General features: G+C 44.5%; 1 protein-coding gene across 2 annotated transcripts; it reads right to left on the bottom strand.

The window, feature by feature from the left end:
* Positions 1-97: 97 nt before the first annotated feature.
* On the bottom strand, positions 98-27397 carry LOC310742426 (CD209 antigen-like protein C). 2 transcript variants are annotated; one of them, XM_083571929.1, is made up of 8 exons: positions 27243-27377; positions 25785-25858; positions 14697-14795; positions 14180-14278; positions 11141-11227; positions 3499-3650; positions 1172-1281; positions 98-603 (listed from the first exon to the last, which is right to left on the bottom strand). In XM_083571929.1, exons 2-8 carry the CDS (start codon positions 25813-25815, stop codon positions 438-440), a joined length of 744 nt encoding a protein of 247 aa, XP_083428055.1. In that variant the 5' UTR covers positions 25816-25858; positions 27243-27377; the 3' UTR covers positions 98-437. The 2 variants fall into 2 exon arrangements, with proteins under 2 accessions (XP_083428055.1, XP_083428056.1); XM_083571930.1 differs by having other exon boundaries at positions 400-603; positions 1172-1309; positions 27243-27397.
* Between the last annotated feature and the right edge of the window lie 463 nt (positions 27398-27860).

The following is a 27860-nucleotide window of genomic DNA, read 5'->3' as shown; positions in this document are numbered from 1 at the left end:
TGAAGCGTATGTAACCTGAAGCGTATGTAACCCGAGGTACCACTGTATTTTGTTCAGCCCCCGTAGGGCTGCCATAATCGATGCCAACAACAAAGCATTGCTTTTTCACAACTTTTAATGCATGGATTCTCCAGATCTGAAGGAAAAGTCAATATCCAGGGAAGGGGAATGTTCATGAATACTCACTCTGCACTGATTTGTTGCCATGGAGAGTGGGATATGACTGATGTAATTCATGCATTATTTTTTGGTGTCCATCTTTGTGGGATTCAAAATAAGTTCTATTTTTCCAGCCTTGAGGAAGCAGGGTTAACTAGGAGTGGAGTTTTTTCACACACCGTTTTCATAAGGTGGTAAGCTGACTTTTGCAGTGAAATGGCGCCCTGTCCATTCCCCCCCCCTTTTGCCTGTAGATCAGGGAGAGCAGCACTCAAGACTTACGCCATCCACCTTTCATCTGGACTCACCCTACAAACTGCAGCTTTTCTCTCATCGCAGCTAACATTGTTCCAGCAGTTTCCTGGGGTTGCACAATTCATTCGAATTTCAACACAATCTTCGCTTAAGGGACCCCACGAGTCTGGCTGACCTGGCTCCCAAAAGCTGAAAAGAAGAGGCAATACAAATCAATCCAGAATGGGGCTCTACTTTTGCTATGGGGAAAAAAAAAGCTCTGTGCAGTGTGCAGACTCTTAGCACTAAAGTAGAAGCAGACTTCTCACATTAAGTAGATGGTTTGAGAATTTGAATTTGAACCAATGGATTCAAGTTACAAGAGATTGCAGCTCAACATCAGGAAGAACTTTCTGGAAGTAAGAGCTGTTCAACAGTGGAACTGTCTCCCTTTGGAGATTGTCAACTTCCTTGGAGGGGTTAAGCAGAGGCTGGATGGCCACCTGTCAGGGATGTTAGGGGGTTGGACTAGATGACCCTCAGGGTCCCTTCCAACTCTACAATTCCATGATTCTATGTTACCGCAAGCAAGCGTTATCAAACACTTTCCTTATTACAGAAGTCCATTTCAAGGAGAAACAGGTTGAATTGCACAACCTGAATTTGTCAATTGAATGCCACCCGAAAATAGTGACAGCCTGGAAGAGCTCTTATTAACATTATTTTTGAGAAAGTCTATACAATAAAAGGCTGCAGAGAAGGTTTCTCATGGACCCACCTGGTTTTGAATGGCGTCTTACCATCAATCCACTTCCAGCTTTCGCCATCTTTTATGAGTCCAATCCATACACTTTGTTTGGATGCCTTGGACAGTGATTCCACAAAAGTCTGCAAGACAGAAATAGAGTGTCTTCACCTGGAATAAGGGGTAAGGGGGAAATTCAACTGAGTTCACATTTAAAGGCAAATCAATCTGATTCACAGTTTCTGATACAACACATCAACCAAAACACAGCCGTTCAACAGTGACCAACCTAGGTCCATAGCAAGGCCACTGAAGAAAAACCTGTAAAACGAGGGAGGGAGTTTGAAGAAACGAGCCAAGAGGAAGCCCTCTGGCTCGCGCCTGATTTTAAATGTTCCCAGCCACGCCCCCACCAGCTGCTGGATTAGCTGGCTGGTCAATGACATGACCGGGATCCCCTGGGCAACGCGGGACTTCGTTCCCTGCCCCCGGAGGAGAGTGGGTGGCTACATGGTCCACCGCAACTCCTCCCCACAGGGAAGTGGAGCGGATTTGCTGGGGCAGAAGCACCGCATTGGTTTTTCTACTTCAGCATCTTTCTGAGAAACCAACCATCCATGCTGACGTGTGACAGGGAGCATTTCCCAGATTGTACCACTTCAGGTTGCAGGGAAGGGGCTGTGTGTCTTGAGTGGCGCATCTCCACATGCAAGGTGGATTTCAAGTAAGGCAAGGGTGACCAACTCCCAAGAGACTGCAATCTACTCACAGAGTTAAGAACTGGCAGTGATCTACCCCATTTTTTAGGGGTTCGGGTCAAAGTTGTTGAGTTTTTTCAAGGAGGAGATTGAGCTTTTTTAAGGGGAGCCACAGTTGTTCAGCTTCTTTGGGGGGGGGGGGAGCCAATGATCTACCAGTTTGTCAGAAAGACACTGACAAACTGGAACGTGTCCAGAGGAGGGCAACCAAAATGGTCAAAGGCCTGGAAACGATGCCTTATGAGGAACGGCTAAGGGAGCTGGGCATGTTTAGCCTGGAGAAGAGGAGGTTAAGGGGTGATATGATAGCCATGTTCAAATATATCAAAGGATGTCACATAGAGGAGGGAGAAAGGTTGTTTTCTGCTGCTCCAGAGAAGCGGACACGGAGCAATGGTTCCAAACTACAAGAAAGAAGATTCCACCTAAACATTAGGAAGAACTTCCTGACAGTAAGAGCTGTTCGACAGTGGAATTTGCTGCCAAGGAGTGTGGTGGAGTCTCCTTCTTTGGAGGTCTTTAAGCAGAGGCTTGACAACCATATGTCAGGAGTGCTCTGATGGTGTTTCCTGCTTGGCAGGGGGTTGGACTCGATGGCCCTTGCGGTCTCTTCCAACTCTATGATTCTATGATTCTATGATTCTATACCAGTGATCTACTGCAGACATCCAGTGATCATGATCTACCTGTTGGGCATGCCTGAAGTAAGGCAATAAAGGCTTTCTGGGAAATGATATACAATGAATTGGAAAAAAAAAGTTTAAAATAACTTTTGGAAAAAAACAACAACCCAGAAGCCTTCTTCTTAGGAATTGTAGGTACCAACATCCCAAAGGAACAGAAAAGACTCTTCATGTATGCGACAAAAGCAGCACGGATGCTACTAGCCCAGAGATGGAAAGAAGAAAGAGTCTCTATCAGAGAAGAATAGCAAACCAAGACTACGCTGAAATGGCAAAACTGACCGGAAAGCTCAGGAACTAAGAAGAGAAAAACTTCAAGAAAGAATGGGGAAAATTTAGAATTTATTTAGGAGACCCTGGAAACAGATGAAAACATTAGCAGGATTTTAATCTCGCTTGTAGTGTAACAAATACTATGGACAATATGGATAGATATAAAATATAGACTAGGAAATAATATGCAGTTGAAAACGTTCACAATAAGACCCATGGAGGGGATGGGGGAAGTCTCGAGATTCAGAGAAATCTCTACATGGATATGTATTTGGTTTTGTTATAAATTTATATCTGTAAAATCAAATACAAAAGATCAAAACAAAACAAAACAAGGTGGCTTCAGAGTAAAGCACCACCATGCTAAGGCATCATAAAAGCACTCAGAAGCACAAAACATAAGTGCGAATATAACCCAGCAGAGGAGCTACTCTGCTTGGCTTCTGTCAAATAGTACCATTCAGAGGGTGCCCCTCTGATAAGCACACTGTGCTTATCTGTTTGTCCAGTTGGTCCCCCCTCTATGGTCCTCCTCAGCGACATGGAAGGGTGTTTTGGGCCCCCCACTTCACTCAAAGGGTCAGGTTGTAAAATCAGGTTGTGTTATGAATGCATTTGCCTTCTAGCATCCCATTGTTCGGCTTACCTCCTCGCTAGCAGTGGTGATGGGAGTCAAAGTAGCATTTCTGTTTTTACATGCCCTTCGGGCATAAAAAAATGCCGTTTCAAAAGCGTCGAGGTAATAGAGGTGGCCATCATGTTGCTTCCACCCAGTGGATATCCTTTCAATGAAGGCGTCTTTGAGCCAACGTGGCCGGATCATAAAAGGAACCCACCGAGAACAAGAAGGGCAGACATTAGGAACCAGCTTTTAGATCTCTTCAGATTTTAATATGCATCTCAGAAGTACATATACTTCATTAAGTGCCAATATGATACAAGACAGAGTTTTGACGTAATCCAACCCTGCAACATTCCAGTACATTCCCAAGAACATTTGTGATGTCTCAAAACAGGGAATCAAACCTGGTCAAAACATTATAGATTTATTGTTTACATCTAATTAGGAAATGCTGTAACAGACACAGTTGGGAGGGGGCAAAGGGACGTTAGCCCCCGGAAGTTGGCTTCTATCCTGCACCAGTCGTTAGAGCTGGTGAGGAAGAGGAGCAACATTATCATCTTTGAATCTCACAACCAGCTTGAGGTTCTAGGGCTCTCCCAGTTTGTTTCGGGCCCCACACATCAAGCAGGCCTCACGCTGGATTTGATCTTTGGTGCAGGCGTAGATGTGATCATGTCCCCCTCGATGGAGGTGCCATGGTCTGATCACTATGCCCTGAAAGCCAGGATTGACTCCCCCACCTCCTTAGGTGGCGAGCCTATTTGGGCTCACCCGCGGAGGCTGATGGACCCTGATGGATTCTGTCAGGGCTTGCAGGACCCTGCTCCCCCTGGCGACTCATTGACTGAGCTTGGCGGCCATCGATGAGATCGCACCTAGGTGTCCTCTGAGACCCCGCAGAAACCGGGTTCCCCGGTTTACCGAGGAGCTCCGGAAAATGAAGCGGGAGCTCAGACGGCTAGAGCAAGTATGGCAGGGTGCCTGCGATGGAGCCACAAGAACATCTTATAGGGCGTTTATGAAAACCTATGAGATGGCAGTGAAGGCTGCGAAGAAGTCTTACTTCTCAGCCTCCATTGCATCCACTAGCTCTTGCCCGGCACAACTTTTTAGTTTGGAAGCCGTGGCTGGATGGTTACGTGGGAGCCGGTTGAAGTTAAATCCTTCGAAGACAGAGGTCCTTTGGCCGAGTCGAGATGATATGGGGTTGGTGAGCCAAATCCCATCCCTTGTGGGGGTACAATTAGTGCCGGCGCCTTCCCTCAGGAGTTTGGGTATAATCTTTGACGCCTCCCTTTCTATAGAGGCGCAGGTCACAGCTATTACACAGGTGGCATTTTTTCATCTCCGACAAGCTAAGCAGTTGGTCCCTTACCTCTCTCGCCCTGACCTCGCCACTGTGATCCATGCTATGGTCACCTCCAGGCTTGATTATTGTAACTCATTCTATGTGGGGCTGCCCTTATGGGATCCTCACTGCGGGATTACATTCACCCAGTGCTATACCAGCTGCACTGGCTCCCGGTGGAGTACAGGATCAAGTTTAAGGTGCTGGTTTTAACCTTTAAAGCCCTGTACGGCCTAGGACCCTCGTACCTACGGATCCACCTCTCCTGGTATGCCCCACAGGGGACCTTACGGTCTGCAAATATCAACATCCTAAAGATTCTGGGCCCCAGAGAGATCAGACTGGCCTCAACCAGAGCCAGGGCCTTTTTGGCTGTGGCCCCGGCGTGGTGGAACGCTCTCTCACAAGAGACAAGGGCCCTGTGGGATTTGACATCTTTTTGCTGGGCCTGCAAGACAGAGCTGTTCTGCCAGGCCTTTAGTCAGGGTTCAGTCTGACTCATTTTCTCCTTGTATAAGAACAAGCACGAAGGAGGGTCCCAGCCCACTCACAGGTACTTATAATATCAGTGGAAACAGTTGGTAACCACCTTCAATTTTAAACTGAAGATTGCCACTTGTCCAGTTTGTTTGAATTAATTGTGGGATGTATCTCAATTTATTGATTGCAGTGGTGCTCCGCAAGACGAATGCCTCGTAAGACGAAAAACTCGCTAGACAAAAGAGTTTTTCGTTTTTTGAGGTGCTTCGCAAGACGAATTTCCCTATGGGCTTGCTTCGCAAGACGAAAACGTCTTGCAAGTTTGTTTCCTTTTTCGTAAAACCGTTAATACCCAGGGTGCATTGCTTGAAGAGGTGCAGTTGCGACTTGACTTTGAGGAGCAACTCATAGCACGCGGTGTGGTAGCCTTTTTTGAGGTTTTTGAAGACTTTGGTGATTTTTGAAGCTTTCCCAAAACTTCTTTTGCAGCCATTTGGTAAGTTAAACTTTTAAAACTTTTTTGGGGTTTTTTGGATTTTGGGTTGGGGTGTTTGGAATTCAAGGACTTGGTGTTGGGGAGGGGTTTGCAAGAATCTGGAAGCTTGTGTGTTTTTTCCTGCATTTTTATGATTTTTTGTGACCATTGGGCCACTCTGCTGTTTTTTTTAAAAAAAATTCTGGGTTTGAATTTCTGTGTGGTGGGTGGATGGGGGAACAGTTGAGGAGGGGTTTGCAACAGTTGGGGAGGGGCTGGGGGAACAGTTGGGGAGGGGTTTGCAACAGTTGGGGAGGGGCTGGGGGAACAGTTGGGGAGGGGTTTGCAACAGTTGGGGAGGGGGTTGCAATTTCTGTGTGGTGGGTGGCTGGGGGAATAGTTGAGGTTTTTGAAGACTTTGGTCATTTTTGAAGCTTTTCCAAACCTCTTTTGCAGCCATTTGGTAAGTTAAACTTTTAAAACTTTTTTGAGGGTTTTTGGATTTTGGGTTGGGGTGTTTGGAATTTAAGGATTTGGTTCTGGGTTTGAATTTCTGTGTGGTGGGTGGCTGGGTGCTTTTGAATTTTTTGGATGTGAAGCACTGATTATTTTTTTGGGGGGGGTTGTGAAGGTAGGAGCTGTGCTGCCATGGGGCCCAAAAAGACTGCTGCTGCAGAGGCCAGCGAGAGGAAGAAGGAGAAGGTTACGCTGGAAATGAAGAAGGAGATCATCCAGAAGCACAACGGTGGAATGCGTGTGACAGACCTCGCCAGGGAGTACGGGAGGAATCCATCGACCATCGGGACCATCCTGAAGATGAGGGAGAAGATCCTTGTGACTGATGCAGCCAAGGGAGTCACCAGGATCGTGAAGAACCGCCCAGCTGTTCTGGAGGAGGTGGAGAAGTTGCTGCTCATCTGGTTAGAAGAGAAGCAGCGTGCAGGGGACACAGTGACTGAGGCCGTCATTTGTAAGAAGGCCAAGGCCTTGCACGCAGACCTCGTCCGGGAACAGCCAGGAACCTCAGGCGAGCCAGAAGTCTTCAAGGCAAGCAGAGGCTGGTTTGACCGGTTCAAGACAAGATCTGGAATCCACAGCATGGTCAGGCATGGAGAGGCTGCCAGTTCTGATGTTCCTGCGGCTGAAGACTTTGCAGCAGAGTTCCTGGAGGTTGTGAAGACGGAGGGCTACGTTCCACAGCAGGTCTTCAACTGCGACGAGACCGGGCTGTTTTGGAAGAGGGTGCCCAAAAGGACTTTCATCACACAGGAGGAGGCCAAGTTGCCTGGCCACAAGCCCATGAAGGACCGTCTGACCCTGCTCTTCTGTGCCAATGCAAGCGGCGACCTGAAGATCAAGCCCCTGCTGGTGTACCACTCGGAGAACCCACGGGCCTTCAAGAAACACAAGGTCAACAAGGAGCAGCTGAGTGTCATGTGGCGATCCAACAGCAAGGCTTGGGTCACACGTGTGCTGTTTGTGGACTGGGTCAATCTTGCTTTTGGCCCTGCTGTCAAACAGTACCTGCTGGACAACGACCTGCCACTGAAGGCTTTGCTTCTGATGGACAATGCTCCTGCTCATCCTAAAGGCCTTGAGGAGGACTTGGAGGAGTTCAGTTTCTTTTTTTTTTTTTTTTTAAATATTTTTATTTTTCCATAAAACACAATACAACAAACATAAACATACAAAAACAAAAACAAAACAAAAAACATGTATCATTTCATATCCTAATTTCATATCCTATCTTCCCCGACTTCCTCATGCTTCCCCTTTCTGTATTCCAAATTCTTATCGATTGTTCAGCAAATCTTCCCTTGTTTTAATTTAAATTTAGACTAATCTTCCTTATTTTCCTTGTCTTAACCATTGCTAATAGTAACCATTTACTTTCCAGTCCAACATCATTCTAACTTTCATTAACTTTATGATATTTCTTTAAATAGTCCTTGAATTTTTTCCATTCTTCTTGCGCTGCTTCTCTTCCCTGGTTTCGGATTCTGCTCGTCATTTCTGCCAAGCCCATATAGTCTATCACCTTCATCTGCCATTCTTCCAGTGTGGGTAGTTCTTGCGTCTTCCAGTACTTCGCAATGAGTATTCTAGCTGCTGTTGTAGCATACATAAAGAAAGTTATATCCGTCTTTAACACCCCTTGGCCGACAATACCCAAGAGAAAGGCCTCTGGTTTCTTGGTGAAAGTATATTTAAATACCTTTTTAAGTTCATTATAGATCATTTCCCAGAATGCCTTAATCTTCGGGCAGGTCCACCAAAGATGAAAAAATGTACCTTCAGTTTCTTTACATTTCCAACATTTATTGTCAGGCACATGGTAAATCTTTGCAAGCTTGACTGGGGTTATGTACCACCTATATATCATTTTCATAATGTTTTCTCTTAAGGCATTACATGCCGTAAATTTTATCCTGGTGGTCCACAACTTTTCCCAATCAGCAAACAAAATATTATGACCAATGTCCTGAGCCCATTTAATCATGACCGATTTGACCGTTTCATCTTGTGTATTCCATTTCAGCAGCAGATTGTACATTTTGGACAAGTTCTTAGTACTGGGTTCTAACAGTTCTGTCTCCAATTTTGATTTTTCCACCTGGAAGCCAATTTTACTGTCTAGTTTAAATGCTTCATTAATTTGGTGGTAGTGAAACCAATCTCTCACCTTCCCTTTTAATTTCTCAAAACTCTGCAATCTCATTTTGTCCCCTTCCTTTTCCAAAATTTCCCAGTATCTTGGCCACTTGGGCTCCATATTTAACTTTTTAACTGCCTTAGCTTCCATTGGCGACAGCCACCTTGGAGTTTTATTTTCCAGCAAGTCTTTATATCTGTCCCAGACATTTAGTAGTGCTTTTCTGACAATATGATTTTTAAAACTTTTATGTGCTTTAACCTTGTCATACCACAAATATGCATGCCACCCAAAAATGTTATTAAAACCTTCCAAATCCAAAATGTCTGTGTTTTCAAGAAGTAGCCATTCTTTCAGCCAGCAGAAAGCTGCCGCTTCATAATAAAGTTTAAAGTCTGGCAGGGCAAACCCCCCTCTTTCCTTTGAATCCGTTAGTATCTTAAATTTAATTCTGGGCTTTTTGCCCTGCCAGACAAATTTAGATATGTCTTTTTGCCACCTCTTGAAACAATCCATTTTATCAATTATTTGCAATGCTTGGAACAAAAACAACATTCTTGGCAATACATTCATCTTTATAGCTGCAATACGGCCTAACAAGGAAAGCTTCAAGTTGGACCAAATCTCCAAATCTTTTTTCACTTCTCTCCAAGTTTTTTCATAATTATCTTTAAACAAATTCACATTTTTAGCTGTCATATTTATACCCAAATATTTCACTTTTTTAACCACAGTCAACCCTGTCTCATTCTGGAACCTTTCCTTTTCTATCTGTGTCAAATTTTTCTCCAAAACCTTTGTCTTAGACTTATTCAATTTAAATCCTGCCATTTGACCAAACTCTTGAATTATTTCCAAAACTCTTTTCGTGCTAGCTTCTGGCTCTTGCAATGTAAGTACTAAGTCATCTGCAAATGCTCTCAGTTTATATTGTTTGGCTCCGACCTGAATCCCTTTAACCAACTGGTCCCTCCTAATCATATTAAGCAAAACCTCCAGGACCGATATAAAAAGTAATGGGGAGATAGGGCATCCCTGACGTGTCCCTTTTTCAATCTTGAACTCTTCTGTAGCCACATTATTTACAATTAGTTTGGCTTTCTGTTCAGAGTATATTGCACCTATACCATTTTCAAACCCTTGGCCTACCCCCATCCCCCGGAGGTTCTTCAACATAAAACTCCAAGAAATGTTGTCAAAGGCTTTCTCGGCATCCACAAATATCAAAACAGCTTTAGTGTTTATGTTCACTTCCAGCTTTTCCAAAATGTCAATTATATTCCTTACATTGTTCGACAAGTGCCTTTTTGGGAGAAAACCCGCTTGGTCCCCGTGAATCTCTTGGAGGAGTTCAGTTTCATCAGCATCATGTTCCTGCCGTCTAACACCACGCCACTGCTCCAGCCGATGGATCAGCAGGTCATCGCCAATTTTAAAAAACTCTACACCAAGGAGCTTTTCAGGCGATGCTTCGAGGTGACAGATTGCACCACCATCACCCTGCGGGAATTCTGGAAGGACCACTTCGACATCGTCACCTGCTTGAAGATGATCACCACGGCCTGGAACGGGATCAGCCAGAGAAATTTGAATTGCGCTTGGCGCAGCCTGTGGCTGGACTGTGTGGCACCAAGTGACTCTGATGCACCAGAGTCAACAGTGGTGCAGGACATTGTTGCCTTGGGGAGGACCATGGGCCTGGAGGTCACAGAGGAGGACGTCAGCGAGCTGGTGGAGGAGCACGACCACGAGCTGACCACCCAGGAGCTGGTCGAACTGCAGGCAGAGGCTGCGCAGGAGCAGGCCTTGCTGGAAGAGGAGGAAGCAACTGAGGAACGGCTGTCCTCCAAAGAACTGAGGGACATTTGCCTGAAGTGGAAAGATGTGCAGGCTTTTGCACAGTGGCACCACCCTGACAAGCACGTGGCACGTGACCTTGCGAACACTTTTGATACGAGGGTCATGTCGCCTTTCAGGGAGGTGCTGAAAAGGCGGATGAAGCAGCAGACCATGGACAGGTTCTTCAGCAAGAAGCAAAGAGTGGAAGAGGAACCTTCTTCGAGTTGTCCCCCAGAGTCTTAGAAAATGTACTGTACACTTCGTTGATTTTTAAATGTTTTTCTGTCATGTTTAGAAACTTAATTTATTGTTCCTTCAATTTTTGAAATGCTCTTTACAGTATGTGTGACTTTAAAGAGCACTTAATAAACTCTTGTTGTACCAAATTTGGCTTTGTTTGGACTTTTTTTGACCATAGGAATGCATTAATTGAATTTCAATGCATTCCTATGGGATTTCGTGCTTCGTAAGACGAAAAATTCGCTAGACAAAAAAAAAACTCGCAGAACGAATTAATTTCGTCTTGCGAGGCACCACTGTGCTTGTTTTTATGCATTGACTTACTTGTATGATGTTAGCTGCTCTGAGCCCGGCTTTCGCTGGGTAGGGCGGGATATAAATAAAATTTATTTATATCCTTACCCAGCCTGGTAAGCTCCTATGCTGGCTGAAGCTGATGGGAGTTTTGCTCCACGTGCTTTGGACTACATGGGAAGGGACGTGGTAGAGCCTCAAGAGTGGCCAGATGCAAAGAGGGGCCACCACCATGTTCAGAGGCTGTGGGACTTTCAGGAGGTACAGATTCAGCTGGGCGAGGTTCTCCTTGTGCTCTGATTTGTTTGCATCACAGTCGCATGGAGTAACTTACCAATTGATAGCTGTAATTCAAAAATTTTAGAATCTATCTTGACCACTTCCTGCAGTAACTTCTGAGCTTCATTGAGTATTGCCGAATCTAAAGAGTTGTAGTGGATCAAGTCAGGGAGATCTCAAACACACACACACACACACACACGTAAAGTGCTGTATTTTTCTGGGTATAACACACCCCCATGTATAAGACGACCCATATTTTTGGGGACAAAAAATAAAATTTTGGAGGGGGAGACTGCCCAGAGTTGTTGAGTTTTTGGGGGGGGTGGCATGCCCACCTGCACACTCAACGAAACCACAGCAGATGGCACACACGCCACAAATCAAATGCCCAATTGCTGCAGCCGCAGCCAATCATCAGCAAGCCTTGCCTCAGCAACCAAATACGCGCCAAATCGCCCATCACCCCTCAGCTTTCCATGTATAAGAAGACACACAGTTTTAGCCAATTGTTTCTACAGAAAAAAATCACCTTAGGATCAGAAAATTACGGTAATTGCATTACATTCTGTTGCGCTCTGGCATAAGACAAGAAGCAGATCCCAAGGTTATGCTGAGGGGAGCAGTCCTGATTCTCTGCAGCAGGGATCACCAAGAGGGAGGGATCCTGGTTAGACTATGCCATTATATCAGTATCCCTTTGTCTCAACCCCCAAGATTGTGTGTGGGAAATGGCTCTTATGGACATGGCACATACATGTTAGTTATATCTATCCCTAGTCCCCCCCACCTGCAACTCTGCTTGGTGAAGCTCTCACCCCTCCAACTCTGCCCCCAAACCCTAGAGATCACCTTGCAGTGACTACAGCTATGATCCTATAGATCAGGGGTAGTCAACCTTTTTATACCTACCACCCACTAATGCATCTTTCTTGATGGTAAAATTTCCTTACCACCCGCCAGTGCTTGATGGAAGGAGGATTCTGCTTGTGCCATAGAACCCCCTACTGCCCACCTAGAATCTTGAAATGCCCACTAGTGGGCAGTACGGACCAGGTTGACAACCCCTGCTATAGATCTTCCAGATGCAATGGGATTTACTCCCAAGTAAGAGAGAAAAAGTATATATAAATGCATCACTGAATTGAAGTTTAAACTGTTTATTAGCAATTCTAGCCCTTCCTTAAAAAGGGACGTGGGTGGCGCTGTGGGTTAAACCACAGAGCCTAGGACTTGCTGATCAGAAGGTCGGCGGTTCGAATGCCCACGATGGGGTGAGCTCCCGTTGCTCAGTCCCTGCTTCTGCCAATCTAGCAGTTCGAAAGCACGTCAAAGTGCAAATAGATAAATAGGTACTGCTCAGGCGGGAAGGCAAACAGCATTTCCGTGCGCTGCTCTGGTTCGCCAGAAGTGGCTTAGTCATGCTGGTCACATGACCCGGAAGCTGTACGCCGGCTCCCTCGGCCAGTAAAGCGAGATGAGCGCTGCAACTCCAGAGTCGGCCACACCTGGACCTAATGGGCAGGGGTCCCTTTACCTTTACTTAGCCCTTCCTTACACAAACACACACTTCCCTCCATGTCCCTTTTGAAAAAGCCAGCAATAATTAAAAATGGGCTGTCTAAGAGGAACCCTACCCAGTAACTGGCCACTACATTTTGGACCAGTTGAAGTTTCTTCCAAGGGCAGCCGCGCATAGAGCACATTGCAGTGCTCTGTGTGAGAAGTTTTGATGAGTTCAAACAAAATGGACCAAAGAAAGGGGAATCAGCTAGTGAACTTCTGCTGCAATTCATCAGGACTAAACTTTATCAGATTCTTCAGCAAAGAGGTATGTTGGACTTACTGTGAACTTCCTTTCTCTTCAATAGATGGAAGTTACCCAGGAATGACTTGCTCCTCCCACTTGCCTCAGAAGCAGGGCTATGCAAATGACTTTGGGATTGGTCTAAGCCAGTAGGAGAACTCTCCCCTGGTTTCAGGACACAATGCAGCTGAATGAAAAAAGGCATTATGGAATATTTCTTGCAGTTCAAGAAACCATTACCTTCTGTTCCCGTAAACACAAATAAGTGGGCATATAAATAACCCCTGCCTGAAGAAGATTAGACAGAATGTCACCCCCCGACCTTAATCTATCCTAATAATTGGCTCCTGAAGTCAACCCTAACCCTAACCTCTTGTACTGTGGCAGGGAGACAATTCTTGGGTGATTCATCTACTGAAGAGAATTAACATTCATGGGAAACCCAGTCTTCCCGGCTTGGAGTAATCTAGGAACAGCATGTTTAAAAAAATGGCAAAGCAGTATACTGTACAGTGTTCGCAACCCGCAGCGCCGCATCTGCGCACGCGTGGGTTGAAATTCAGCACTTCTGCGCATGTGCAAAGTGTGATTTAGTGTTCCTGCGCATGCGTGAGCGCTGAAACCTGGAAGTAACCCATTCTGGTACTTCCAGGTTTGGCGCAGTGCACAACTTGAAAACGCACAACCTGAAGCGTCTGTAACCCGAGGTATGACTGTACACCCGCCCTGGAGAGCTGTCCAATTCAGACAACAGACAGAGCCTCACAAATTACATTATGTCTTGGTCTGGGTGGAGTTGTAGGACCTTGGACAGCTCTAATAACAAGAGGAAGAAAGTCTGACGTTAACCTGTGCCGTCTCTGGCTGGCAATGCAGAGTTTGGCTGCCATTTACATTTCTGTTGTTCGTTTGTATATATAGGTTAATGGGAGGGTTTTGCAGAGGAAATGGAACGAATTGGCCTCTAACTATAGACTGGCATTTAAAGGTACTGAGCCCAAAGTCATTTGATAGCCCTGCCTCTGGAGCAAGTGAGGAAAATGGCCTGCTCCTAAGTGCTCTCCAAAACTGAAGGGGGAATCTTGCGTTCCATATGGGGTTACACAACTGCTGAATATTGGGAATGGAATAGAAGGGTATTCTTAGAGAAGAGGCATTGGAAGACAGGTGGGCAATAAAACACTCCCTCTTTACATGACTGTAAGCCCTCCTTCAGGTATGGGATGATGACCCAGCGTGGGAGAGAGGGAAAGGACTTGAGCATCAACACTGCAACTCATTACTTACCGTTCATGTGTTCAAAGGACTGATTTCGACTGACCATGAATTCCCGAATCCTCTGCATAGCATTGATCTTTACAGCTACTTCTTGTGATTCCAAATAATCTAATACCAAGGAAGGTAGAAAAGGAGTACTGTTTAGACACAACATGCTTATACCTAGTGAGATGGTCATTTTGAGCATAGCACACACCTGCCTCCCTCTACCATGGTCACAAGGACTCAATTTCTAATGCCATTGCTCAGCCCTGGAACAGGCGATGCCATACGAAAGGAGACAGTGCACTGGAGCGCATGTGGAAATCTATACAATCTATACTTGGGGCATCAGCTACCTCTTTGCGCAGAGCTTAGTTGGTGGGGTTTTTCCCCCACATAGATGGAATCAAATCAATGGGGAGTACAAGGACTTAATGGAGGTCGGGTTGTGCCTCCCCTCTTTTTGAAAGGGTTCTTCATATTGAAGGAAGGCTATCCTTATCACATCTGATGGGCTTTCTTTGCTAGAAGAGTAGGAACTTACACAGAACAAGCAGCACAGTTGAGATAGAAAGCATGAGGACACACAGGAACCCAACAGCCCATTCACCATAGTAAGATTCCTCCTCATCAGGCAGTGTCTCTGGAAGGAAAAAAAGGAACAAAAATTGTCCTTGGACCACCCATAGAAAGCATCCTGGCATCATCCCAGTGGATAAGCTTGTTCATATATTCTGGCTGGAGCCAGCAGCACCTAAAGCATAAAAGCTTTGAAAGCTGCTGCTCAATAAACCTGCACTGGACTGAAAGCTTGATAACTTGATAACTATGGGCTTGTCACAAATCTTCCCTCTGTCTTCCAAGGAGCACCCTGTTGGGATTTTTGCCTATCTGATGCAGCTTCCCACAGAAGCAATTAAGGAAGACTGAGCAGAGGGAGTTATTCTGCCTAGAGATATGGGACCTTGGCTACAACTCTGCTATTGGACGAGGTCACTCACATAGGCATGATGACACATGACCTTCCTGTTGGTTAGTGGTTGGTTGGTCAGTGTTGTTCTGAGAGTTAGTTGGAGTTTGTTCAGAGAGAGTTAAGATCCGTGTCTGTATCCTGTATATAGTAACTTGTGAGTCTGCTGTAAATAATAAACCTATAAGTAACCAAGTTACTAGTAGCAGTGTCTTGTTCCTGCTTCATCCTGCCAGCTAGCAACCGACTGCTTCTGGACAGTCTGCGTATGCTCTGCAATATTCAACAGGTTATGGTTGAGATCCTTCAACAGGTTATGGTTGAGATCCTTCAATACACCCTGCCATCATTGCTGCCACTGCAGCACCAGCAGGTGTAGTGAATGGTATAGTTTGCATGGGCTGAAAAGATGGCTGAAGAACATTACAAAATGGATGCAATGCCTTTGAACTGGTCACGAACTGTGTTGCAGAAGCACTAATGGAATGTGGAAAACATCACAATGTTTTCTCAAAAACAGTGTGTGCCGGGAACGGTACGCAGACGGAGGCTTGGAGGTGGGCTGTACAACTTTACACAACGTTCAGATAAGATAAGAGTTGTAAGATGATGCTAAGGACAAGGATGTGAGATGCCAAAAGCATGCCAAGAACAAGGAGTAAGGAGTTGTGTAACGGAACACCAAGGTGTATAAATGGCAAAGCCTTACAGCCTCAGTTGTGTGCCAGACATTGACAGCTGTCGTCCGGTCACTTGTGTCTCTTACTGAGTCTGATCAATCCAGTGTAGAGTGGTGAGTATGGGAGATGTATGGATGTGTGTGTGATTCAGTGCATGCTCCTGTCTTGTCATGCTTGTTAATCAATAAAGCAATGTTACAGAGAAAATCCAATGCTGGTTGTCTGAAGTTTACTTGCGCTTTCCTAGAGTGTACTACTGGTCTCATTTATGCTAAACATCTAGCATAATTAGATGTTATGCTAAACATCTAAACAGATTAAAAGGACCTATTGGTCATAACACAGGCTGGATCCTTAGAGGCTGGATCTGCTGCCTTCGTGGATTCCACCACCTGAGGGAATCACCTCAGCTTGTGAGTTGGGTGTGAGGATACTGCCAGGGAGATAAAGTCCATCTGAGGCCCAAGCTCGGATGCCGGACGATCCATCGACCTCCCGTAGTCAGGCAATATCAGCAATTCAGCGACACTAAGCCTCTGGCTTAGAGCACACTCTTTCAGCAGAATTCACACAACAGAAGTTGCACAGCATGAGAGCAGAACTGCATATTTACAGTTTATTAGGCATTGGTCAGAACAAAGAAATCATGACCGTCTCCTCCGACTGCTCAGGCAAGACAGGCAGAATCGAAAGGAACATATAGCATAAACATCCTGTGAGACAGGAACTTACGCAGGCTGTTATATAAACATCCTGCTCCCTTTTAAGGTGGAACGGAAATATCCTAACATCCTCCCCCTTTCCGTGTAACCTGTAGTACCTGTGGTTCAACCCAATTGCAACCTTTGTGCGTAAACCTTCAGTTGTTCTCTGTTAACAACCTTAGACAACAGATCAGCAGGAATTTCATTTCCTGGCATGTAGGACACCTGAATAAGTCCTTTCTGAATACACTCTCTTGCACGATGTAGCTTAATCTGCAAGTACTTGGTCCTTTGCTTGCAACTCTCCGAGTTCAGCAAAGCCAAACAAGATCTATTGTCTTGATACACTTGTATAGGACATTTCACAGAAACCCCAATGTCCTTAAACAGTTGCATCAACCATTCACAATCCATGAGTGAAAATGACAGAGCATTGAGTTCTGCTTCACAGGAACTTAGGCTAACTGTTGTCTGCTTTTTGCACAACCAGTCAAACAGGCAGTGGTTGTACATGTAGCATACTCCAGAAGTGCTTGTACCATCCGTGGTGTCACTTCCAAAACTTGCATCTGCAAAGATTTCAAGACCTCCAGTCTTCTGACTGGTGAACCTCAGCCTGTAGTGCATAGTCCCTTTCAAATACCGGGCTATGCGCTTCAGAGCTTTCCAATCCTGAACAGTAGGATTGTTAGCATGTCTGCTAAGCAGGTTAGTGCTTACAGCAATGTCAGGTCTCGAACATCTAGCAATGAAATTCAACTTGCCTAGAATGCATCTGTACAGCGTTGTGTCAGAAAACGCTTCAGCAGTACTGTCTACCTGGTAACCTGTCACCATCGGTGTGTCTGCTGGGTTTGCATCAACCAAATTCAACCTGGTTAATACATCAGCAATTTTCTGTGTTTGGTGTACCAGAAAATTACCTGCTTGGTCCCTCTCCACCTGCAGAGAAAGATAGTTGGATACCTCACCAAGATCCTTCATGTCAAAGTGCTCCTTCAGCTGAGCTAGGGTGCTTTGGTAAAAAGCCTGATTCTTCCAAAACATCAGAAGATCATCAACAAAACATAAACAATACAGTTTGTTTTGCCCCTCCTCCTTGACAAACACACACGGATCAGCTTTGCCCTGGTGAAAACCTAGAGAAAGCAACGTTTCAGTGAGTTTTGTGTTCCAACACCTGGCACTCTGCTTGAGACCATACAAGGATTTCCGCAGTTTACAGACCATACCCTTCTGTATCTGCATCCCGTCAGGTGGAAGCATGTACAGCTCCTCCCCCAGAATCCCGTACAAAAAAGCTGTATTAATGTCATGATGGGAAACATGCAGTTTCTCCTCCGCAGCGATCTTGAGCATCAGCCGAATGCTCTCATATTTGACCGTGGGTGAGTAGGTCTCGTGGTAATCCTGCCCTGGTACCTGTGAAAAACCTCTGGCAACCAACCTGGCTTTGTGTCTGACAATCTTGCCATTCTGGTCTGTCTTGGCCTTGAAGACCCATTTGCTGCCAACCAGTCTCATCCCTGGGACTACCGGTACCAGTTCCCAAGTTTGGTTCCTGTTCAAGGAATCAACTTCAGCCTTCATGGCATTAAGCCAAGGCTCAGCATCTTTAGAGGTTAACTCCTGGACCTCTTTGAAGCTAGAAGGTTCCCACACCTTCTCCGAGCTACTAAGAACAGCAGTTGCCATCTTAGCAAACTCATCAGCAAATCTCTTTGGAGGTTTGCCTTTGGTCGCCCTTTCAGACCTGCGAACCAGACGCAAGTCTTCTGGACTCATCTCCTCTTTCTTAGGAGAAAAGTGACCAATGGTGAACAGTGGTTCTTCCAGTTCATTGTCAGACTCATCAGATGGTCTGACTGAGGCCTTTGCGCTCTTGTAGTCTGCTGTGTCATCACTGTCACTGACAGCAGCAGCAGCGCCGCCCACTGAACTGGAACCCGAACTCTGATCATCATCATCATCATCATCATCCTCAGTTTCCTCAGCTTTCTCAGCATGATCTGCTTTCTTCACATCACCTTCATCCTCCTCTGGGTAACTCTGGAAAATTCCCACATTTTCCCCCCACTTAGGATTGTACTCAACACTCCTTGTGAACTTTATGGATTTAGAGTTAGTCATCCATACTCTGTACGCACCTTTATCGTACCCCATGAACAAACCATGTGCCCCACGCTTCCCAAGCTTGTTGCTTTGTGGGGTGTGCACCCACATGTCAGAACCAAAGATTCTCAAGTGCTTGACATTAGGTTTCCTCCCATACATCTTCTCATAGGGAGTGCAGCCAATAGGTGATGACAGTCTGCGATTAAAAGTGTAAACCAAATTCGAGAGAGCCTCCCCCCAAAACTTCTCAGGGAGGTTGGCATCATGCAACAAGGTTTTTATCCCTTGCAGCAACGTTTGATTTGCTCTCTCCGCAAGCCCATTCATCCATGGCGATCTAGGCGTTGACAAGTCATGCTGGATTCCCTTCTCAGTCAGGAAAGCTTCAAACTGCTGAGAAGTGAATTCCCCGCCTCGATCAGTAAACAGACAACCAATACGTTTACCGTGAGCATTCTCCAACCAAGCACAGAATGCCTTGAACTTAGGAAATGCTTGCGATTTCTGCTCGAGCATAAACACATGAATGTACCTGGAAAAAGAATCAATTAGAACCATGAAGTACCTTGCTCCACCCAAAGAGGGCGCTAGAGGACCTACCAGGTCTGCGTGAACTAGCTGGTAGGGTTTGGAAGCCTGCCTGCTAGACTCCTTGCCTTTTGGAGCAACCTTCACCTTGTTCTCTGCACAAGAGACACATTTCATGTGAAATTTGCAAGGTTTGATGTCCAAACCTTCAACCAACTCAGGCATCTTGGCTAGCGCTTGCCAAGAGAGGTGACAAAACCTTCGATGTGCATCATGAATGCAACCTGCATGAAGAACCTTGTTAGTTTGTGCAACACAACAAGAATCAGCATTAGACACAGCAACATCATCATAAGTTAGACAGAACAAACCATCCAACAATTTTGCATGCCACATGTCCTCTTTGCCTTTTCTTATGACACAAACAGTCCTCTTGAAGGAAATTTCAAAACCACGCCTAGTCAGCTGTGGTACACTTATCAAATTGTCCACAGCTCCTGGAACAAAAAGAACATTACTAATCGTCGTATTCAGACTTTCAAGTTTCACAGTCCCAACTCCTGTAGCTTGCAAAGTCCTTCCATCAGCCAGCTGGACCTCTCCATCTTGAGGTGTGAAGGAGATAAACAGATGGCGGTCTTTGCTGAGATGGCGCGTCGCCGCAGAGTCCACAATAAACCTGGCCTTCCCCTTCGAAGCAGATTTGCTGGCAAACAAAACCTTGTTTTCCACCAGCGTGGGCTTTTGCAGCTTGCCTTTAGCCTTTGGTGAAGCTGTGCCAGCAAACATAGCCGTGTTTTCCACTGGCGAGGGCTTTTGCAACTTGCCCCCCTGCTCCTGGCCACCTGCAAGCATCTTGCTCTGTTTACGTCTGGTCTTCCGGCCTCTGCAAAGGCTCTGACCTTGGTTCTCACGAGAAACAGAGCTCTCAGCTGCCGACTCCTTGGCTCCCCCTGGAGGCTGGAATGCTGCCTGGGATGACGTGGCAGTCTTCTCCCCCTGCAGCTTGCAACCGGTGCCCTCAGCATCCCTGCATTCACTAGCATTCTGGGAAACAGCCAGGACCTCCGATGCATTCAAACACTGGGCTGGGATTATTGGCTGGTGGGCCTTTTTCAAAGCATCCCACATGTCACGTGCCGTGAGATTTCCAGCAAGCGTCTTTATTTCCTCCAGAGAGACGGATAAGACAATAACATCCACGGCCCTCAAATTCTGGCTCTGCCATTTCTCTGTCCGAGGAACTGGAGGGGCTTCAGACACAGTATGCCACACTCCAAACTGACGCAGCAAACTCTCACACCATTTAGCCCAGGTCTCATAATTGTCCCGATTTAACTTTGGACACTCAGCAGCTTCAGAGGCTTGGAAAAACTCCATTCCACCTCTTAACGCCAGCCGTGAGCCTTTATGCCTCCAAAGACTTCTTATCTTGGCAGCTCATAAATCACGATGCCTCTGGCTCGGCTCCCAGGCCAATTAATTGTGCCGGACATCAAAGACTTCTTCCGCGGCAACGAAAAGCCTTTACTTTCGCTTTTCCCACATACCTTTCAGCAGTCTGGCGCAGTCTTACTCTCCTGCAAGTGCCGTGAATCTGGGCCCGAAACCTGTTGTTGGGATACTGCCAGGGAGATAAAGTCCATCTGAGGCCCAAGCTCGGATGCCGGACGATCCATCGACCTCCCGTAGTCAGGCAATATCAGCAATTCAGCGACACTAAGCCTCTGGCTTAGAGCACACTCTTTCAGCAGAATTCACACAACAGAAGTTGCACAGCATGAGAGCAGAACTGCATATTTACAGTTTATTAGGCATTGGTCAGAACAAAGAAATCATGACCGTCTCCTCCGACTGCTCAGGCAAGACAGGCAGAATCGAAAGGAACATATAGCATAAACATCCTGTGAGACAGGAACTTACGCAGGCTGTTATATAAACATCCTGCTCCCTTTTAAGGTGGAACGGAAATATCCTAACAGATTTCACCCCTCCCATATCCAAGAATCTCCTGATGAGTCTGGTGATTTTCCAGAGAGGAGGGGGCGGTGTTCTGCTCTCTACTTATTCTGCTCCAGCACCACATCAAAGAATCAGTCAGTCAGTCAGTGACTCGGAGAGAGAGATCGTGTGTAGGGATAAGGTTGCTGCTAAGAGCAGCTGCAGGCACTCAGTGCAGTTCAGCATTCATTTTGCTTAGACCTCATTGTGAGATTTTGACCAGCTTCAGCCCATCTGAAGCTGATACAGGCTCGTCTTATCTTGAGCCCAAGCAGAGTAGTCCACACAGCAGAAGGATAAGCAGTATGTGCCACATTCTTAAATTTATTTATACTCTATGCTGAGAGAATACAAACATGCATCTTGCCTCTGTGAGAGCAGAGAAGCAACTGTCTCTCTAACAAAGAAACTGAGAGAAGACTGAAAAACAGGAAACCAGTGTACGTCACATCCAGTCTCCCATTCCCGTGGGAATCCAACAGTAACTTGGACTGTGGAATGCAAAACAATGTCTTGTGACTGCAGTTGCTGCTCAGTGAGGGAAATAGAAACCAGCACTCATATAGCTCTGTACATAGTTGTGTATTATAGTTGTAGATAGAATAAAGAAGATATTCTACAGAGCCCTGTCGGGGCTGAAGTGGATGAGTCCAGTTGGTGACACTGGCTCAATGGCGATGCTGACAGGGTGGGGCCAGCCTTGGCTTCTTGTTTCCCCAAGCCTTTCCCCCTGTAAATCAACAATGTCAGTATAAAATAAACATGATGATCAATAGAAGGCAATAGTCAATAACACCTAACTTGCTCCATGTAGGCACAACAACAACAAAACCTTGTTAAGCATTGCAAAATATAAAGGCTTATATTCAGAGAGATAGGCAGAGTCCCACTGATTTTAACTAGACATTTTCATCTGAATTCTACAGATGTATAAATTACTGAATTTCTTAAACACTTGGAGGAGTTCTTCTTTCTCTTTTTTTATAATATATTTATTGAAATTTTCAAAAAGTTTAAAGAAAAACAAAAAAACAAAAAAAGAACAAAAAACAGACATATAACTTTCAATCACATATTTCCTTGACTTCCCCACATCTCCCCTTCTTATATTCCAATTCAGTTTTTAATTCAACAAGTTCCTGTCCCCAAATTTTACCTTATTATATTTAAATCCTTTTACTTAACCAATTTTAACATAAACCTCAATCTTTATACATCAAAACTTATTCTTAATACCTTTTTCTAAAGTCAACCCCAATTCCATTTCACGAATTCCCCATTTTAATCTAAGTAACAAAACAAAATATTTACAAAAAAAAAAAAAACCAAATATATTTGTACTGCCTTTGGATACCCAAAACCCCACTCCCCGCCTTTCCCGGTTTCAATCTCCAACCGATGTCCATCAATCCATCTGGTGTCAGCCTGGTGACCTCACGTCCGAGGCCCTTAAATCTCTCTCCTTTCCTCTCTGCCGGTTTTTTTGATAGTCCTTTATGATAAACACAAAATGTCGGAGAAGCTCTGTCCCAATAAGGTCCATGTTTCTTCCTGCCAGGCCTCCATATTTAGAATTGTAATCCAAGTCTTGTTTTTTACTTCTTTTAAGTCCAAAAGTCCCAAAAACTCCTGCTTCCACTTTAATCAGATTTGTCTTTTTTTTTGAATCCATCTTTACAGGCCTTTGGCCTGCCAGGCCTCCATATTTAGAATTGTAATCCAAATCTTGTTTTTTACTTCTTTTAAGTCCAAGTGTCTCAGAAACTCCTGCTTCCACTTTAATCAGGTTTGTCTTTTCCTTTATATCCATCTTTGCAGGCCTTTGGCTCTCTTTAATCCTCTGCTGCATTGTAGCTCCTCCTTCCTTTCCCTCTAAATTGTCATGTGTATCTTCTCCCACTTTTTCAAGTTTCTCACATTTCTTTTCTTGTTCAGCTGCAAGAGTTTTTAGCTCAGATGCAAAGTCTTTTTGTTCTGGTACAAAGGCTTGAGTCAGGTCCCTTCCAATTTCCGCAAGTTTATTTGCTTTTTCATTCAATGTTGTAGCATTTCTAGCCAAAACAATGCTTTGTTCTTGAAATTTTCCCAGACGAAGAAAGATTTTCTCCAGTTCCATCTGTATTTTTCCACTTACAGCCATTCTGTAATGTCCCAGAGCCCCCTCTAGGGGAGTACTGGTTACTTAGTATTCCTTCCAGTTCTAATCCAAAAGTCCTTTATTTTCCTTTGTTTTCGACAATTTGTTGCCTAAATGTAACAAATATAGCCAGCCGAGGCAATAGAAACAAAGTTCTCTCTCTTTTTTTTCCTCTCAGCTTTGACAGCTAGTTTGACAGCTGTCAAAGTCTTCTATATCTCTTCAACAGGCTCCCTCACGGATCGCTCCTGGGTCCTGGGGGGGGGGGGTGGTGGTGGCAATTTCACTCTCAAAATTAACTCTTATCCTCCAGCACATTCACTTATACTGCCAAAACGTGAAATTAATTACTTTTAACTTCTCACGAACAAGACGTTCTTTTCAACCTTAGTTATCTAGTCCTTGCTTTAAGATATTTACAAAAGGGGGAGACGGACTTCCTCTTTGCGCCTTCCCCGCTCGTGCCGAATCAAAAAAGAAGTTTTTAATATCCAATTTCCGTATTACTCACGGGTTGTTACTTTTAGTCCAAATGTTCAAAGGAAGAAGTCAGCACTCTCCAACCATGGCATGCGGCTTCGCTTCGCGGAGACGGGTAGACAGCTCTCAGCTCCGCGCCGCTCACCCCCGGTCTGTTCCGGAGCCTTTAAAAAGGCTCCTTTGCAGCGGGGGGGGGGGGGGACGCAAATGGAGCCCGCCGAGCCTTCAGTTCACAGGCTTCCCCGCCTGTGATTTTTTTCGGGTCCCCGCTTCGCCGTAGCGGTAGAACCCTAGCTCCACGAAGCAGATTTCCTCCGGAGATCGGAGGAAATCCGCCATTACCGTTGCTGGCGCTGACCGGAAGCCTCGAGTTCTTCTTTCTCTTCATGTTCCTGCCTGGAAGTTAAGATCTATATATTTGGCAGTGATTCGCTAATGGAATTTTTCTGCCATGATGCCCCATTTTTGGAATTTTCTACCCACTGAAATTTTTCTGGCACTTTTGTTGTTGACATTTATACACCAAGTCAATACGTGGCTACTTCTCTGAGCTTTTAGAGACCAAGAACTAAGCCATGGGTTGGAAAACTTAGGCCCGGGGGCCGTATCCAGCCCAATCGCCTTCAAAATCCTGCCTGCGGACGGTCTGGGAATCTGTGTGTTTTTACATGAGTAGAATGTGTGCTATTATTAAAAATGCATCTCTGAGATGACTGGCAGAATCCGAGACCAGGGAGAAGAATTGGTGGAAGAAGATTGGAGGAAATTTAAAATTTATTTACAGAAGTATTGTAAAATGTATGAATGTGATGATATTAAATTAAAAAGAAGAAGTTCTAGTAACAAGAGATAAAAATTTGGAAACTATAAATTTGGGAGGTAAACATTTAAGGACAAAGTAGACGATATGAATTTGCTGACCTAATTGTTAGAGAGGGATACAAAAAAGGGAGGTGCGAGGAAGTCAGGAAAATAAGTTAACTAAAGATGAAAAATTAGAAAAGAGTGATTTGTGTTTGTTATATGTTATTTTTGTCATTTGTGGTGTTTTTGATTGTTTTTTTCCCCTTTTTGTGAAAGATTGTATTGTTGATTTTTATTTTTCTGTGTGTTTTATGTATCTTTTTATTGTTAAACTTAATAAAATATTATTATAAAAAATAAAAAAAATAAAAATGCATCTCTGGGTTATTTGTGGGGCATAGGAATTCGTTCACCCCCCCAAATATAATCCTGCCCCCCACAAGGTCTGAGGGACAGTGGACCAGGCCCCTGCTGAAAAAGTTTGCTGACCCCTGTAGCAAGCCATAGTACGCAGCGTGTGACAGGGGGCAGGGATGAAAAAGAAAGAGGAAGCAGAGGGCTTGCAGAAGACCAGGTAAGATTTTTTGCTCATTGGGGATGGGCAAAGATGTCAATTTCTCATTTTTTCCAATCCTTAATTCAGTTCTCCACATTTCCAGAGTAGATTGTGATTATTTTTTTCAAAAAAACACATTCTAATGAAAATTCGCCAGTGTTTTAGTGCGAATTTCTCTTAATATGCACATATTTTATTGCAATTTGCCTAATCTACACATTTGCAAAGGAATTTCCTTACTCTAAAGGTTTTTTGGTATGTTATTTTTATCAATGCATGCATTTTTATGCACACCTACTGCTAATTTATGTGTGTGTGTTTTTAAATAAGCATTGCTTGGCTGGACAAACACTTGCAAATTTTGGAGAAGTGTGAGTTTCAGAGTATGGCTCTGTTTCAGTTTGCATGTTGTTCTGGAAAGGAGAATCAGGTAAGTACACCTTTAAATGTGAACTGAGCTGAGTTTCTCCCCATCCCTAATTCTTAAATGGAGAAAGAAGCCCAAACTGGGAGTAGCTGTGTCTCTCACATCCCCTCTCCAGTTAAAGAGAAGTAAGCAAGGAAAGCGGACAGTATGGAGGCCCCTGGGTCTTGCTCCAAATATAAAAATATGGTTTGTTTTCCTGTGAACTGAAAATAAAATTAGAAACAACTTACCTCTTGATGGGAGACTACTGCCATTCTTCATTTTGCCTACTCATTTTCCCTGGCTTCTCCACCTGGATTGTTCTCTATGGAAATATATAATGGCCTTTGTTTCTTTTTAAATTTTTTATTATTATTATTATTATTATTATTATTATTATTATTATTATTATTATTATCACTTTTAGCAAATCAATTTATAAATCAATATATCCAATTACGTTTTCCCATTTCCCCCTTCCCTCCCACTCCCACCCTCCAGAGACTTCCCTCAGCTCCTCTCTCTGATTTGTTTATACGTATTATTCTCTGCATGCTATAAAATTGTACATATCATTGCCTTATCTGTCATATGTTCTACTAATGAATTTGTGGATGTTTATTCAAAACCTGCCAAGGAGTCCAAATCCTTTTGTGGTCTTTTTAAATAGTTTGTAAATAGTTCCTATTCTTCCTTGAAATCACAATTGTCCTTCTCACGCAGTTTATATGTCAACTTTGCCAACTCCGCATAGCCCATCAGTTTTGCTTGCCATTGTTCTTTCGTCGGGACTTCCTTATTCTTCCATACTTGTGCTAACAAGACTCTTGTCGCTGTTGTAGCATACATAAATAGGTTTGTAGGCCGCTTAAACTGTAGCTCAAAGACATCCTTCACAAACCTGGCATTCTCCTAATGGCTATTTTGGCAGGGGCTGATGGGAATTGTAATCCACAACCACCTGCAACAGACCTGGTTGATGAAGGCTACATTAAGACGAATGAAGTACTTAAGGAGCACTCATAGCATTCATTGTTATGCTCCTCCTGCTTTGTATGATAGGGTGGCTGGAGTTTTGTGGCACATAGTTGACAGAGTATTTGCACCCAGAAAGCCTCTGGGATCTCCAGCAGCAGCAAAGCAATGCCTGAGATTTTGAAGTGTGGGTGACCGTGTCAGATGACGCAGCACTGGGCAAGGCAGGGAATTCTCTGAATCAGTGAAAAGAGGGACAGAGATTTTTGTTTTGTCTGCTTTCTTAAGCAGACTGGCCTAATTTGCACCTCCTGAGCAAATAAGCAGCTCGAAATGTAATTATCATTTGGGCTTTGCACTTTTCCACATTTTGTGATATAGTCCTTGGCTCGAAATAAATACAAATGCATTTTTTAAAAAACAACAAGACACACACCTGTGTACTTTGTGATAAATACATTCAGAAACGTGTGTGCCAAAATAAAAATATATATCTAAATACTTATTTTGTGTTTAAAACTCATATTTGAATACAATTTTTCTACCGAATTTTCTTTCTTGTTGAAACTCACACCTCAGCATAGAAATGGGATGGAATGGACTCAAGAATAAACACATGTGAAACACATGTGAAAGTGACATGGATGAGAAACAAACTGATCTACCCATCCTTAAGTATAAGGCAGTTTCATACGAATAACATCCCCCACCCAATTCTGCCCCTATTTGGATACCGTGGTGCTCCCATCAGCTGATCCTCTGTTGGCCTCAGCTTCTTCCTGCAGACAGATGTTCCTTCCTTCAACAGCTCCAACCACCTCCTACTTTGATGCAGAACATTCTAGAACTCTTCCCATTCAGCTTCTGCTGCTCCCTAACTGGGACTGGCAGCCAGCCAATCAGCATTCCACACAGAGCAGAAAGTCCGGGAGCCAGCATGGTGTAGTGGTTAAGAGCAGTGGACTCGTAATCTGGTGAACCAGGTTCGATTCCCCGCTCCTCCACATGCAGCTGCTGGGTGACCTTGGGCCAGTCACACTTCTCTGAAGTCTCTCAGCCTCATTCACCTCACAGAGTGTTTGTTGTGGGGGAGGAAGGGAAAGGAGAATGTCAGCCGCTTTGAGACTCCTTAGGGTAGTGATAAAGCGGGATATCAAATCCAAACTCTTCTTCTTCTTCTTCTTCTTCTTCTTCTTCTTCTTCTTCTTCTTCTTCTTCTTCGAAAATACTTAGTTTACATATTTGCTAGAAGCCTTATAGCTGGGCTGGAAGATTGGGAAAATATTGCCTAACAGAAAAAGATCATTTGGATGTCATTCTGGAGTGAATATTTTGAATATCGAATAGACCCC

Source organism: Podarcis filfolensis (genome assembly GCF_964270895.1).
Source record: "Podarcis filfolensis genome assembly, chromosome: 9".
In the NCBI taxonomy this organism is placed as follows: Eukaryota; Metazoa; Chordata; class Lepidosauria; order Squamata; family Lacertidae; genus Podarcis; species Podarcis filfolensis.
The sequence above is the reverse complement of the archived record's forward strand: the minus strand, read 5'-3'. Positions and strand labels throughout refer to the sequence as shown.